Here is a 17,158-nt window from a genome sequence, read left to right as displayed (position 1 = left end):
AAATGTACAATCATTTTTTTCTAGGTTTTCATAAAAAATGAAATGAAATGGAAAAAAAAGTTAAACTAATAGAAAAAGTTCACATTAATTTTTCAATGGCAGTGAATGAGTTAATGAAGATGTCGAAATATAGTCATGTGGCATTCCTGAACAGAAAAATAGTTAGTGGTTGATTGTACATGGGGGCTTCTGCGCTATTGTGGGAGGGAATACAGCACACTTGAATGACATCCAATGGAAGTGGCTCCCCTCATTCCCTTTAAATTCAGAAAGGTATGTGGTCGATGTGGCAGAAGGACTCGATGGAGTCCATTTCAGAAGATTGATGTGTGCAAAGTACATTTAAAAGAAAAGTGCAAGAAGATCTCCACTTGCGAATGATGTAAAGATGGCTGCCATACCATTGATCATGTGTGCATGAGTGACAAAGTCAGGGGGCTGCTTTTAAAAATATTTTAAAGATAATAATAATAATAATAATGTGATCAATGAATGATTATTAACAAGGCTTCACAGGGATTGTCCTACTCGTCATATTTATGAATGAAATATGATGGCCAAAATGGCTCTTTGAGTACTGTAGTTGCCGACCCCTGCTACAGATTACAAATGACTTTATGAATTGACAGTATTAAAAAAAAGTCATGTGACAGGGTTTGCACATGCAAGCTGTTGTTTTGGCGAGTATAGACGCTATATATATATATATATATATATATATATATATATATATATATATATATATATATATATATATATATATATATATATATATATAAACTCTGCGTTTTCCGTTTCAGAAAGAGAGTAAAACTGAAACGAGAGGAAAAGAGGTTACACTAGCCTGTTTCATAAAAAGAGGTAATTTAAGCTCTCGGTCAGTTACCGTAGTAACATTGTCCCTGAACCAAACCTGGTTGGTAGCGACCTTTCATTTCCTCATTCATTCAGTTCGCTGCGGCAACTTTTTCCGTAAATACGTCTATAGAGTAAAAGTCCACGTTTGTCACGCACATGGCATGTCCTTTTGACAATGACCCTATTGATGAAGGTGCCGCATTATTGCGCAGGGAATTAAATATTTGTCGCGAGATTGTTATCAGACCGGGCATAGATATGATGGAATTTTCTTACAGTTATTTTTTAAATAGTACCGTTTCACATCACAGTCCATCATCTACATGCACAACTTAACCCATCCATACATTTGCAACATTACCGGCCGTAGTCATGCGCTGACATCACATCATATATTGTGTGTTGCGCTCCGTTTTTTCTTATAACCGTTTGAATAATGCGTTTATATTTCATCTTAAATCAAGTGCGCTTCTCCCCCGCAGGATTAAACCAAAATTAAATGAATTAATGAGTTACCAGGTTTCCCCTGTAATATTATTGTGATTGCACAGGACTACATTTAAATGTATGCATTAATCCAAGTAGTAACATTCTCCCACGCCGCCTTCCTCTACGGGGAGCCGCTGCGGTGTTGCACCCCCCCCCCCCCCCCACCCCCAAATTCACCATATGATCACATTAAGATTTTCGGAACGCGGAAGCAGAGGGCGGTGCCGTGCTCTGCTTCCCCGTTGCCATGGTGACTCGACGCTCCATTGACGTGGTCTTTTTAGTGTCGAGGTAACGCCAGGTGAAGCAACTCTGCGTTGATATAACTACCTCAAATCAGATGTCCTGAAACCGAAAACGCAGTTTCCTCTCTCAGTGTATGTCAATTCGCTGTTCAGGGTTAGTCTCGGTGTTTGTTGAACAAGCTTTGTGAAATGGACCCCTGCATTGTTAGTAAACATAAACTGTCACAATAAAAATCGTTGGAGAAAGTACCTCGCACACACAGGCACATACATTCAACCACAGACAGACCGATTTATACACACATCTCTCCACCGGTGAAATTAGGCTCCTCCCACTTTATTTTCATAGGCACGGCTGAATCTTCTGCAGAGACGAGGTTCAAAATAACAGTGGGCCAAACTCAGGCTGCAAGCCAAGCCGGGCTAACAGTGGCAAACAGATTCGCTCAGTAATTGCAGAGGAAATGCCAAGCTGAGGCTGATATGAAAGTGAAAGGGCACATCGAGGAAATACTAATCAGTGTGTCAATCTCTGGTGAGGCTGTTCCTGCAGCGTTTGATCTGTGTGAGTTTGGTTCCAGTGTGAGCGCTTTGGCCATAGCTTTCCCGTTGACATTTGTAAGTTCAGTTAATGTAAGCTAGAGTTTTGGGATGGCACTTGCTGCATAATAAAATAAAAGGGCTCATTATATTAGAGTCCGATGAACATGCAGAGAGCTTTCCTTGTCCTCATCTCCCCGTGCTTTCTCCTCCTATTCAAATCCTAATTATAACTCTTAATATTCGCCTGCAGCTAAATCCCCCTCTTTCTTTCCTTTTTCAGATTTCTCTCACCAAACTAGTGTCAGTAAAATGCTCACCTGTTCCTAACTGTCTGTTCTCATTAAGTCTAAGTATGCCACCTTTCCACACGGGGAGGGTTTTGTACAATTATCACAGGTTTGCTTGTTGGTCCAAACACAGCAAGCTATAATTCCCTCTCGCCAAGTCCAAACAGAAGTAAAACAGCAGGCGTGCCTGTGCAGCCAACTGGATAACCCATTTTAACCACACCGACGTTCTTACTCTCTCCCTTAAATTCCCGTTACAAAGCTTCATTCCTTCCACTCTGTTAGGCAGCGGCTTGCTACTGCGTGTCTTTAAAGTGATCTCCCATTCACACGGAGTGAAATATTGAAACACAGCCTGTCATGATTGCGATTCAGACTGACACGGTGACCTTGGCAATACTCAGAGGGTATACAAACAGGAAAAGCTCATCATGCTGGTCAGTGACATCAGACACACTGCCGCTTTATTTCATCGGGAATTATTGAGCTGATTTTGAGGTGAGGTGACTCGCTGGGATCGTCGCGTCGTCCCGCAGTCCAGCGTGTCACTGAAGCCTCTTGTCAGCAAACACAGAGCCCGGACCTGCATAGTCACCTGCACTAAACCTCAAGATAAATAAACCATGGGCAGAGCAATGCAGACTACTTGAGCTATTTTCAGCATCACTCGGTCCAAAATGCCTTTATAAAAAGCATCCCCTCCCCTCACTGGTTTGGGAAAATAGAGCGTGCTTGAGCAGCATTACGGATCCGTCTCGAAAGCAGCTGGAGTCATGGAGATGTCCGCCTTTTAACAACATGACCTTCAAGTTCAGATCATTTGATTGAGCTCGTTGGTGTGGATTTTACACTCAAAATAGTTTAACAGGTACACATGGCTGGTACATCCATTTCCTGTCCTACTATAGCTTGATGACAACTTGATGAGATTGGGTTATTTTTGGGTGATTATATCGACATCCCTGAAATGGTGGTCTTTAAAAATCATACAGTTGTTACCATACCAAGACTATACGGATGGCCACGATAACCATTTAGTTGATTCATCGACAGTTTGGAATTCTGGCGATTGTGTACAATAAATTGTTCAGAATGGTAAAAGGGAGTGGACTGCTGGGTTTGAACTAGAAGAGGTGCTGTTGATTAAATTTTAAACTAGCTTCGCCCCCAACAAACATGAAATCAGTGTAGGCCTATATCCGTCAAGCAGCGTTAATTGTCTGCACACTGAAGAAAATCGAATGGAGTGAGTTCATCCAGGCCAGTGAAGTTAGCACACAGGCTAATACGGCTACTGAAAGAAGCTTATTTGTATTTACATTTGCTGGCCTGAATATCAATATGAAGAGTTCATATTGACATGCTCATACTACTCAACAACAATCAGGGCGGTTTGGATTCTTTATTGTGTTTTATATGGCAAGTACGTCTAGTCAAGTAAGATTTTCAAAATTATTGAATTTTTGAATTTATTATATAAAAAATTTAATCGCTAGTCAGTCTGGTTGTTATTGCTTTAACTAATGCTAAATGCTATCTTGATTGACCATTCAACAGTGCTAAACAATAGGGGTGTGCCAAAAAATCGATTCTCATAAGAATCGCGATTCTCATTTAGTATGATTTAGAATAGATTTTATTTAAATTATTTTATACTTTCTTCCCATTGTTTGTGTGTGCCTTTATTGGGAGCGCTGTTCATGTTGTACCCGATTTGGTCACTTAGGGGCAGTGTGGTTCCACACGGTCTGTTACACTGTTAAGTTGTAGCCACATTAGAGAGTAGAAGGAAAAAGTCACGATCAAGTTATTCCAATAAAAGTTGTTTTTTTTCAGCGTGGAGCCGTTTTTTTGAGTGATAAAAGTGCCGCGAGTAGAGCACTAATTAGCATTAGTGAGTCAGACTGGAGTAGATCATCACCTTTTCTTTTTATGCCGCTTTTTCGGCTGAAAACCAGGAAGTATCGCGACTGGTCCTGCATGTTTGTTGACTCGGAAGTCACGTTTAATCTCGAGAGGTTTTGCGAGACTTCCCGTCACATTCATGAATGAACTCGGCTCGTGAGTACAGGGTACGTTCAAAACGGTTACTCCCGTGATTTTTTTCTCTTCATGTGTGGTGTCTCTCAGAGTTTGGAAGTCGGCCCACAATTTTTAAGTCTTGCTGTGTGACCCAGGCTTTAGGCTAGTAGGACTACATTTCCCATTATTCAGACGCAGAAGCAGGAAGTGCTTCTAGTTCTCGTATAAAGACTGTTAGCGATTAGATGTAGTTAGTCGTATTAATTGACAAAACAATTGGCCAGGCGAAATCGGCTGTGAACAAGGACAGCAGGCTCAAAATGGGGGACTTTCCCGCTTAAATCGGGATATCTGGTCACCCTATTCTAATGAAATAAGGTCTAGCTTTTCCAGTGTTCCATTTTTTTCTTATGTGTGGACAAACTTTGTCTTATAAGTCTCACACAAGTCATTCATACGTGGAAAAAATAGCAGCATTCGTCCTGTGTTAGATGACTAGGGTTTGAATTTCACCTTTGTTTGAAAACAAATAGTAAAAATGTTATCACTGTCACAAGTCACCGCCAAGGCCCGGATCTTATGCATTCCTCTTACTTCACAGGGAAAGTCACTCCAAAATCCATGGAGCCTAATCTCCTAATATTCATCCACTATTGACTTGAAATTACACCATGAATGCTTGCTCATCGTCCCCTAAAGACTGCGGGTGTTTGTCGAATTAACAAGCACGGAGAAAACAAATGAAACAAGTGATATCAGTCCTGTTTTAAAACACGCTTGGTGAAGTCAAATTGGAACTCTTGCTGCATTTAATAGTCCCACTGCTGACAGATGCCTTTTGTACATAAGATTAGTCTCCTTTATGAGCCCCGAATAGTCACCTGCTGATTTAGGAAATGCGGTTGCTTCAGCTGATGATGACTCTTTGCTGGTAGTCAGCACTAAATAGTCAAAGTTCAGCATGTGGCCAAATATGACTTTAATCCGTCACGTGTGTTGTGTTTATCAAAAGCGTGCTGGGAAATGAACATTTACGAGAACGTTGGAAAGATTTGCTGCCTAATGTCTTTATTAACTCATTCACTGCTATGAAATCATTAAAAAAAGATGATTAAATTAGGGGCAAGCGCGATGATTTTTTTTAATTGTTATTAATCACATGACTTCACTAGTTAACTCACGATTAATCACAAATTTTATATCTGTTCTAAATGTACAATAAAAAACTCTAGGTTTTCATACTCATGTAAACAAAAGTGGAAAAAAATGTTAAACCAATAGAAATAGTTACAATGATTTTTTTACGTTTATAGCCGTCAACGGCGGTGAATAAAAAAAAAAGAAAAAGAAAGAAAATATTATTAAAAATTCGGGGCGTCAGACGATGAAAGTTTTTAATCGTAATTAATCACACAACTTCAGTAGTTAACTCGCGATTGATTACAAATTTCATATCTGTTCTAAATGTACAATACAAAATTCTAGGTTTTCATACTCTTGTAAACAAAAGTGGAAAAAAAATGTTAACTAATAGAAATAGTTCAAATGAATTTTTGACGTTTATAGCCGTCAACGGCAGTGAATGAATTAAAAAAAAGAAAGAAAATATTATTAAAAATTCGGGGCGTCAGACGATGAAAGTTTTTAATCGTAATTAATCACATGACTTCAGTAGTTAACTCGCGATTGATTACAAATTTCATATCTGTTCTAAATGTACAATAAAATATTGTAGGTTTTCATACTCTTGTAAACAAAAGTGGAAAAAAATTCAACTAATAGAAATAGTTAAAATAAATTTTTGACGTTTATAGCCGTCAATGGCAGTGAATGAGTTAAGAGAAAAGTTAGTGATTGGTCCAAGCAGAATGGATTTAGTTCCAACTCTGTTCCAGTGTGAATGGTGGTCTGGTTCCGGGACTTTCTGTCAACCAGTCCAGGATGTGTAGTCCGCCTTTCACACTGAGTCTGCTGGGATAGGCTCCAGCTCCCCAGAACCCTGAACAGGCTACAGAAAAAGGATGGATGAATGGATTTATTAAGATTTTTTTCTGCGTCCAAAGCCCTTAACTCCTAATTGAAAAAGGGGACGTCATTTTCGAACGAAGAGAACAAAGGGAAGGGTATGAGATGAAGAGAGGGAGTAAAGAGCATGACATGAAAACATAATGAGGATTGTCATGCCCATGGGGGCTGACGTGAAGGATTCGCTGCACAGTCGACGAAGTAGGAATGCAGAACGCAGCTGAAGACGGGCGAGGGCACGAGGGGACAGAATGAGGATAAACACCCCGACTGAGAGGTGACATAACTTTATCTGTGGTAGGGCGTTCAGGAGCCAGGAAGCGCAGCTGTGCTGACCCAAAAGCCGCTGCCCAGTGTTGCTGGTGGGCTGCATCACATTCTGTCCCTTCGAACCATCACATCTGAAGGAAATACAAGGAGCGTGCTTCATTTCCAGCTCCAAGCAAAGGCAGAGATGGCCGCAGGATGCCTCAGTCTAGTTTTAAGAGGATTCCGACTGGGGCCAAACACTTGCAGCTTTAGAGGACTCAATCTGAAAACCAGACTTGTGCGGCATGTTGAGTGTGACCTCAGTCGGGTTATTTCATCACCGCAGAATATATTTTTCATTATTTCGCATCGTCATTTGACATTTGCGTTTGTCAGGAGTCCCTTGGATTCGTCTGTTTGGATTTCAAGCAGGATATGAGTTGGCAATAGGATTTTGGACTGACTATACGAACAAAGCCAAAAGCTCACAGACGTACCGACTTGTCTTAGGGTAGCTTAAAATACAAGACTTGATTTAAGACTTGCGATTTGACATGTCATCATTCTCCAAAAACAGACAAATAATCCATCCATCTTTTTCCGTAGTGCATATCCTGTTCAGGGCCACGAGGAGCTGGAGCCTGTCCCAGTTGACTTTAGACTGAAGGCGGACTACTTGTCAATTTGCAGCACGTCACGTACCGTAATAGACAACAATTTGCTCTGTCACGGAGTCATCAATAACCTGCTGACTATTAGTCTCATTCAAAAATAAAAAACTTGTGTCCAATTTTTCACATTTTGAAACATGGCCTTCATCCTTGACTTGGATTCTACGTTCAAGGTGGAAGAGCTGACTAGTATTAACATGCAAGTCCAGCATCTATCTCGGACTCTTGATGCAAATGTTCCAAAGTGTCTGATCAGCCTCTTTCCCCCCTTTTGATCTATGCACAAAGAAACGTCTACTGGGATACCTATCTTTCTTCATTCATCAAACACTGAGCAAACAAAACAATGAATAGATTACCAATGCATTGCATCAAAGGCGTCTTCAAAGGGAGTACATTTTGGAGAACTCTGCACAGATTTAGGCAACAAAGGGTAGTTAGAGGGAAATACGAGCCTCAACTGCTCCAGGGGAAGCACCTCTCCTCTCCCTCTGTGTTCTGAACAAATGTAATTTCCTCTTCAAAGACCACTGGAATGACTCGATCACAGTAGACAGGCTGCCAGCTTACGTGCATGTTTTTCACATGAATTATACATTCGTCTCAAATGAGAAGAAAAGGTTAATGAGTCTTAAAGTTTGAAGACTTTGGCCAGTCAAGCACATCGCAAACAGAGGGGGGGGGAGGGGGGGGGACTCAGCAGAGCATCAAACCCAACCTTGCATCTGCTCTTTGAGTCAATTTCATGCTTTCATTATTGCTTTCAAGTGTACTGATGGTGTAATGGACTATGAAGCTGCATTTTATTAAGCTGCTATATGTTCAATAGCTGGCCAGTGGCCCAATACACGGCAGTCACCATAGGTTCCAAGGCCAGATTAAAAAAGAAAATGGTTGGGTTGCATCAATACGGGCACCTGCTGTTAACTCATTCACTGCCATTGACGGCTATAGACGTCAAAAATGCATTTGAACTATTTCTATTAGTTAAACAATTTTTTCCACTTTTGTATGAAAACCTAGAATTGTTTTTTTATTGTACATTTCGAACAGATATACAAATTGTGATTAATTGTGAGTTAACTAGTGAAGTAATGCGATTAATTACGGTTAAAAAATTTACTCGCTTGACGCCCCTAATTTTTAATAATCTTTTCTCTTTTTTTTTTTATCGCGTCAGGCGATCAAATTTTTAAATTATAATTTAAAAACTCACGATTAATCACAAATTTTATATCTGTCCTAAATGTACAATATTTTTTTTCTAGGTTTTCATACTCCTGTTAAAAAAAGTGGTACAAAAAAAAATATATATATATATATATATATATATATATATATATATATTAAAAAAATAAAATAAAAAAATAGAGCAATGATGATAACATTACCGAATGAACATTACTGAGCTCTTTATAAAAAAAAATAATAATAAAAAAATAAAAATAAAAAATAAAATAAAAAAGTGGGGGGGAAAATATTTTTTTACGTCTATAACCGTCAATGGCAGTGAATGAGTTAATAAAATAAATAAAATAAAATAAACGGTGCCCCAAAAAATTATGCCAGCAAAATTAACTACAGTCTTCAAGTATGAGTGCCCTTGTGAAAAGAACAAATTATACCACAATGCTACACCTAATAATTAATAGCATTATGGCAAAATGATTCTATGAATATTTAAAAAATATTCTCATACCTTACAAATTTTTGCCTTTCAATTCAGATGCAGACTCAGATTGGAATTGCCATAATTCCCTCAGTTACAATGCGTCCAAAAAACATGAAAACAACATTGACCAACAGTGTAAAACAGAACAGGAGGCGTGGTGGGTCACCTTTCAGTGCCTTGAGTTTCTTCAATAAAAATAAATAAATAAATACTCAACAAAAATATAAAGGCAACACTTTTGTTTTTGCTCCCATTGAGATGAACTCAAGATCTAAAACTTCTTCTACATCAGAAGTGGGCACCCTCGGTCCTCGAGGGCCGGAGTCCTGCAGGTTTTGGATGTTTCCCTTCTCCAACACAGCTGATATATGATCAGCTCATCAACAAGCTCTGCATAAGCTTGGTAACGATCCTGTTGATTGGAATCAGCTGTGTTGCAGCAGGGAAACCTCCAAAACCAAAACCGGACCCGGCCTTGAGGACTGAGTTTGCCCACCTCTGTTCTACATACACAATCTCACCATTTCTCTCAAATATTGTTCAAAATCTGTGATAGTGAGCACTTCTCCTTTGCCAAGATAATCCATCCCACCTCACTGGTGTGCCATATCAAGATGGTGAATGGACACCATGATTAGTGCACAGGTGTGCCTTAAACCGCCCACAATTAAAGGCCACTCTGAAAGGTACAGTTTTGTTACATTTTCTGGGTTTTATGGGAACGAGTTAGTACTGACTGGTTTTCTGAGTACCCCCCCCCCCCCGCCCCCCTCCCTAACAACAAAACAAAACTGTACCTTTCAGAGTGGCCTTTCATTGTGGCCAGTCTAAGGCACACCTGTGCACTAATCATAGTGTCTAATCAGTATGTGGAAGAAGTACATCTCCTAAAAATGGAAGCAAAAACAAAAGTCTTGCCTTTATATTTTTGTTGAGTATAAAATAAATGAATAAAAGGAAGGGGGAGGGATAATCAAGGCTCAACTCTGCCGCTTTCAAGGGGGCACAGTATGAACCTGGAAAAAAAACTCAGCACATAAAGCCACAGACACAGCGGAACAACAGAACTCTTAAGGGGGTGCAACCGCAGTGTGGCCTATAAGTTACTTGGACATCTGTTAAGTAGTTTTTGAGTCACGCTAGTAACAAACAAAAGAACATACAAGTATAATTAGGAAAATAAAAAGTCTTGCATACAATTACTGAACACACCTGTCTATGGTTAGAGCTGAGCTACTGTATCGAAACACCAATTTTCATCACTTTATTTAGAATTTCTGAAGTTCGTCCACTCAACCACTTCCATGCTCAGTCCACGAGGAGATGTCGCGTCAATTTGCTAATGTTTGCTAATGTTGAAACCAAAAAGGGAAGCTTGTTTGTGTGGAATAACAAAATGCTGAGAAACAGCAGGTCTTTTACGGCTGATCTTGTTTCACTCTAGTGAAGGTATTTCTCTTTTCACTCATGTGCGGCGTGTATTCGTGTACACTCCACAACTGCTTAATTATACACAACTCCACACTATCAAGCAGAGGAGACGAACACTGAAAAGATGAAAAAGACAGGTGTAAACATTTGCACAGGACCGTAGGGGCTCACTCAACTGCGCAGCAAAAAACATCATCCGATCAACAAGACTTACAAGTACTCTGCATGCACGTTATAATCCCAGAAATGCAAATTTATTTGTTGCAGGTGTGACCAATTGCAGCGTAATAATTGCAAATATCAACGCTTTGGACGTGAAGGAGGTCAAATCTTCAGAATACCCACTTATCAAATCATGCTATTTCTACATCAATACCATCAGTCCAATTATCATGACTCTCAGTCTGATAGGGTTTTTATATTTAAATGTATTCAAATTTATTTTAATTTCAATAACGTCATACATGTCCACTTTGGCATACATACATAATCCTGTGCACTTGTATAGTGTGTAAGATGTGTTCGCACAGGCTTTCTAGGTCACTTAACTCATGCACTGCCATAAATTCATTAAAAAAATAATATATATATATATATATATATATATATATATATATATATATATATTATTAAAAATTAGGGGCAAGAGGCGATTACATTTTTTAATTGTAATTAATCGCATGACTTTACTAGTTAACTCATGATTAATCACAAATGTTACATCTGTTCTAAATGTAAATGAAAAAATTATAGGTTTTCATACTCTTGTTAACAAAAGTTGGAAACAATTTAAACTAATAAAATTGTTAAAATGAATTTTTGACGTTTATAGCCGTCAATGGCAGTGATTTTTTTTTTTTTTTTAAAGAAACAAATATTTAAAATTCGGGGCGTCAGGCGATTCAAGTTTTTAATCATAATTAATCGCATGACTTCACTAGTTAACTTTCATATTTGTTCTAAATGTACAATAACAAAATTCTAGGTTGTCATACTCTTGTTAACAAAAGTGGAAAAAAGTGTTAAACTAATAAAAATAGTTTATAGCCGTCAACAGCAGTGAATGAGTTAAGTTGAGAATTTTTTTTTTTTAATAATTGTAAATGACAAGGTCGCATGAGTATCATAAATAAGTGATTTATAGCAGCGAGTTCTATGTATTTTTTTTTAATAAACTAGATGCTTATATCTGTTGTTTAACTCAGTGCTGCAAATTTTGAGAGGCCAAACTGATTTTCGTCCTGTGACAGCGACGATGAAGTTCAATCCACGATCACAAGAAAAGAATGAAAAGAAAAGAAGACCGCCACAAAAGGGCTTTAATGATATGCAAACGTACCACTTTGAAGTCCTCGGCTCTGCACTCGGTGCCGTGGAAGTGGCAAGAGAGCAGCATGTCGTTGATGTCGTGGCCCGTGCGGTCGTAGAATTCCAACATGTTGAAAGGTCGCGGCTTGAAGTTGTGGAAGTCCGCTTTGACCTTCAGGCTTTCCAAAACGCTCTCCTCCACGAGATGCACGTCTCGGATCTCATACCTTCACAAAGGGAATACAATCGAATATAATTCTAACGTTTCATCATCTGCTCAGAAGTCAACTGCGTAAAGTTCAGACAAAGTAGCAGTGTGGAGTAATAAAAAAAAAAACGGTCTTTTATTCAAGTACTGCAATTTTCTCACAAGCCTTCCACACCCCCATGCAAATTCCATTTTGTTCTCTTGCTCCCCACAGAATCCGATTCAAAATTTGTCACTAGCCAAAATGATCCATTTATAGTTCTTATTGACTTCATAAAAAAGATCCATAAAATTTGTCTGGTCATGAGGAAGAAACATCAACGCAAAAATCAGCATCACGTGCACAATGCACAGTAATGTATTGCATTGGTGTCAAAACTACTGTGATGTGGAAAAAAATATCTCTGACTTTGAAATTTGGGTACCTTAATACAAATTATTGTAGTTTAATGATGGAATCAGTGTGAATGTCACAATATTTTGGGCTTTTTTTCTGTTCACCTATAATGGCATAGTAGATCTGACCTTAAGCCTGCATGGCCTTCCCCCTTTTCTGTTTTCCAAGTAATCACACTAACTCCCACATCTAACCGCAGTGTTGATTCAGGAATTTGGCATTCATTGAAATGTCGTTGATATTTGCCTGGTGCGAGCCACCAGGCGCCTTTCTCCTGCGCTAAATGCCAGCCAGTAACAGAGCGAGGGAGCCAAATATCCCACATCACCCTCAGCATTATGGTCGGCCCCGGGGAAGTTTCCTTTCATCAAATGGAGCTCATAAATGTCTGGTTACGCTGCCATGTATCAAAGCGGAGTGGAATAGCCGTAAATGCATCGACCGCAGACTTTCCATGTGCACTTTTGTAATAATACAGCAGCATAATGAGTCTTGACTTTGATTCCACTTGTCCAACTTAACTTATAATTGAAAGGCCTTTCAGAAAGCATCATATAAATGTTGACATTTTATTGTAAATATCTGTTGTGCGTAATGTGCACCCTGTGAATTTGTATATGTTGTATTGACATGATTGAATAACCAACAGGCAATATATGGTGTTTAACTTTGACTCATAAATATGTTGGACTGCTTTTCAATCAGCTTCAGGACACAATACTAACTCCAAACATAGAAGTGGCCTGAAAACATTCTCAAATGGAAGTGAACAACGACAAATTAACATGAATACAAGGCAATTTGCAACATTAGCTTTGTCATACCGTCGACCTCTGCAGTTCATCACAGGCTGACGTCACCTGAAACTTCGTATGGAGGACAAAAACTGCCAAAACTAAAAATAAATAAATGACTAAATATATATATTTTTAATGACTAAAAGTGAAAATAAAAACAGATATAAAAAATTATAGTTAAAAAATTAAATACAAAAAAAATAATTATAAATTAAAATATATATAAATAAATAAAGGTACAAATAAATACAACAATAATAAAACGAGATTCAAAAAATTTAAATAAATGTCGAAATAAATATTTAAAAAATTAATATATAAATAGAATTAAATATCAATCAATAACGCTCTGCTCTCACATGTATTTATTTCATGCTGCAGATGCTCTGCCAGGACAAAATGTTATTCAAATGAGGGGGCAGTCCTAAGCGTGTCTTGGGTTGGACTCCGCCGTTGCAAACTGCCTTTCATTGGTCGAGTGAGCGGGTCGGCGAACAACTAAGTCTCGCCGGCTAGCATTGGAGAACTCCAGCATTGGACGACTATCTTGTCCACTGTCACCACCACTTGCAACTTGAGTGTTTTTATTTATTGATTAATATTTAATTATATTTATATATTTATTTTTGTAGTTTTTTCTACATTTATTTTTATTTATTTTTTATTTTTTGAAACTCGTTTTTTTTATTTTTACTTACTTACTTCGAGCCTTGAATCTAATAAATAAATTTTAACACAACGCATTTCTCATACTATAACGATAACGGCGTTTCAAATGTGGGGAGAATAATTAGTTAGATTAGTCCATATATGGAAAAAAAACTGAGTTACCTAATGCCGTTAGTTTAAACGCCGTTATTCCCAACACTGTATATATATATATATATATATATATATATATATATATATATATATATATATATATATATAATTTCCATTTATATTTTTTTAATTCAATTTTTGAATTATATTTTTTATATTCGTTTTTATTTTCACTTTTAGTCATTTATTTTTTCATTTTGGCAGTTTTGGTCCTCCGTAGCTTGCTGTATTTAACCTTCACCAGGAAATACTGGCAGCAGCTGGTGGTTTTATGCAGTTTATTACATTTACACGAAATTATTTTAATGCTGTGCTTACACCAAATGGCCGCATGTATTGGGGAATCAGGCCATTACGATGAAATATAAAAGAAAATACAAGCCTGAAAAACTCAAAGCCGAAACATCATCCGCTATTCTGGGAAGTCTCTCTTGGAGCTGCTGGAGTGAGCTGTCTTGTCCGTTCATGCAGAACACCATTGTGAGGTCAAGAGGTCACTGAGGTTGTGCCAATGAAGGCCTGATGGCTCAAAAATCTCTGTTTAAGTTCAGCCCAAATGTGTTTGACAGGATTGAGTCAAATTCTTCTACATTAAATTACTCCGCGGATGCCTTCAGGGAGCTTTCGTTCTAAGGAGATTTGCTTGCATTTATTTCATTATTTTACAAAATCTAAAACAGTTTTATTTTAATATTTCTTTGACAAGATTTGCTTGGTAATTTGAATTTGAAGACTTGAGGGCTGGGCAGGCACTCCAGAGAGCCGAATAGAAGTAGACAAGTGATTAAAAAGTCATTTTTCTGTCATACCTCGACATTAGAGTGGGGGTTTGCATTTAAAACAAAAGAAAGAAAAAGCACTTTTTGTCATATTTGTCAAAAATACTCATTATGCTTTGACAGTAGTAAATAATATATAAATAAATGTGATCTGTGAAAAAAAATCAATCCCTTCTGGCCACAGCTTGTACCTCTAATTTGTCATACAAGAAACCACTGCACCCGAGAAAGAACAACCAATCAACCGACCAATAGACAAGATGTGACTTATGAGGTGTCATGACACAAGCACGCTCATTGGCGTCATGCTGACCTACCAAACTTGTAATGAACTGCTACTAGAACACCAAATGTTACCAATGTAAACAATTTAGCTACCATGTCATCAGCATTAGTCGCCCCCTGCTGGGCAATAGAAATAATGTATTTATCCAGTCACATGTTTCAGAGCAGCCTTCTTGGATAAAGTCTTCATAGATGTCACCGAGGGGACATACTTAACAGTGGAACAAATGTAAAGACAAAAGTAGAAACAGTCGAACGTTTTGCATATCGTCACTATTGGGTGGAAACCTATGCCTAAATTTGGTCAATGTCATATTTTTCATAAATCCATGCTATTGGTCAGTCCCTGTTTGGGTCTGTTATTTTTTACAAAGTGGTTAAAATTGCGTGCTGTTTTTGACGAACAAACAAACAGATATTTGTTCTTTTTTTTTTGGCTTCCTGAAAAGTGACGATTTTGGAGGTGTGAAGATTCCGCCCGACACCAGCGATATAATTTCTACGCTCAAATGCCGTTTCCAACCCCGCGTCTCACTAAAAGCCTCTCTACGACTTGCGTTCTCCCAGTTTCTGTGTTCAGACAGGCCCGTACATGATCTCAGACATTGAAAATATTGCTGTAACAATATTCACCTAAAACTCTTGTTTTATTTAGCAGGGAAGCTGCATCTGTAACATCTCAGAAACAAGAGGACTTCTTCCTGAAATCTGCCCTGCAGGTTTCAGAAACATGGTCTCAAATGCGTTAACATTTAATTCACAGATTTTGCCACCTTTTGAGTTTTCTATGACCTGTCCTGTGAGATCTAATAATGTGTCTTTGGTGGTCACATCCAGCATCTCAGACAAGCTCAACCAATAAGCCAATTGTCTCTGAGTGTAGAAAAGGAAGACACATTATGGAATTTCGATTTTGAAAACAGTTCCCAGTGTTTTGATCACATGTTTGGACAACTTATAAAGCCCTAAATCAAAAAAAAAAAAAAGCTACTAAAAAATATGAAGCACATGCAAGCCCCCACAGCATGCATTACAGTATATTTCCCTTGTGGAGGCAGCCTCCCCCCGCCCCCGCCACATTAACAACTAAGCTTGAGTAACATCAGCAATGACTGCAACATGCACACTGGAGACTAGAGTTGGAAATTGGCATTAGCTTGAACCTTTTATGGCTCACGCATATTGGAAATTCACTATTTATACGTTACAGTGCAAGACTTCTTCATTTTAGCATAGGAGACTGGGGCTTGTTGTCACAGGGGGTAGGTTGTCATGCTGCAATTATCTTCTCCAGCAGAGGGCGCAACTAAGAAGTGGATAGTTTTCTCCCTATATGTGTTTAGGGGTTGTGTGTTGTCTGAGAAGAAAATCGCATATTGTGAGGTGAGATGAGATGAGCGCTAGTTAACAATTTTGCACAACCCGAAGTAAAATATTTTAACTTTATATATTTTGAAACAAGTGTTGGTCACACACAAAATCGAGAAGCAGTTCATGTGGACTCGGAGGAGAGAAAGAGGCATTTCTGTTTTAAGCTAACTTTAAACTAGAGCTAGTATTAGCCAAAATGATAGTTTGGGGCAACTTGTCTCAGTCATTTTGGGCTTAGTTGTAACATATGCAAAAAAAATGGACCAATGAAAAACACACTGCTGGTAAATTGTTTACGTACACCAGAAAAGTCCTTCGAATAATGGGTCTGATGAGGGAGGAAATTAGTTTTGTTTCATTGCTTAAAAAATTATTTTCCAGTTGTTGTTGGAATTATGTCCACATTTCAGGACTGGTTTAAATTTCATGATGAAGCGATGCTTTCTGTTTGGAATTCAAATTCATCTTATATTTTCAGTTCAAGGAAGGCAAAACAGGCATTTGAGGCTGAGAGCCTTCACCCACATGCCAGCAGTTCCCAAGGACTTTAATCCAGTGTGTGTTGCATACTATTTGTTGTTAACATTTGCTCTATATCTATGTTCAACATTTTTTTAAAGATCAGCCTTTGGCTGATTCAATGTTCACTTTCAAGTAAAAAACAAAAACAAAACAAAACCTAGGAAAACAACAATTTTG

General features: G+C 38.2%; 1 protein-coding gene across 1 annotated transcript in view; it reads right to left on the bottom strand.

Annotated features, from left to right (window-relative positions):
• LOC147178389 (acid-sensing ion channel 1-like) overlaps positions 1–17,158 on the bottom strand; it is a 48,048-nt gene that overhangs the window by 29,525 nt on the left and 1,365 nt on the right. Inside the window, exon 2 of the mRNA XM_086067507.1 lies at positions 11,832–12,027. Within this exon, the coding sequence (XP_085923633.1) occupies positions 11,832–12,027 (196 nt within the window). The remainder of the gene's footprint in view (positions 1–11,831; positions 12,028–17,158) is intronic.

Source organism: Leptonotus elevatus, chromosome 2 (assembly GCF_054856555.1).
Source record: "Leptonotus elevatus isolate MCC_2025b chromosome 2, RoL_Lele_1.0, whole genome shotgun sequence".
NCBI classification, from domain to species: Eukaryota; Metazoa; Chordata; class Actinopteri; order Syngnathiformes; family Syngnathidae; genus Leptonotus; species Leptonotus elevatus.
The sequence above is the reverse complement of the archived record's forward strand: the minus strand, read 5'-3'. Positions and strand labels throughout refer to the sequence as shown.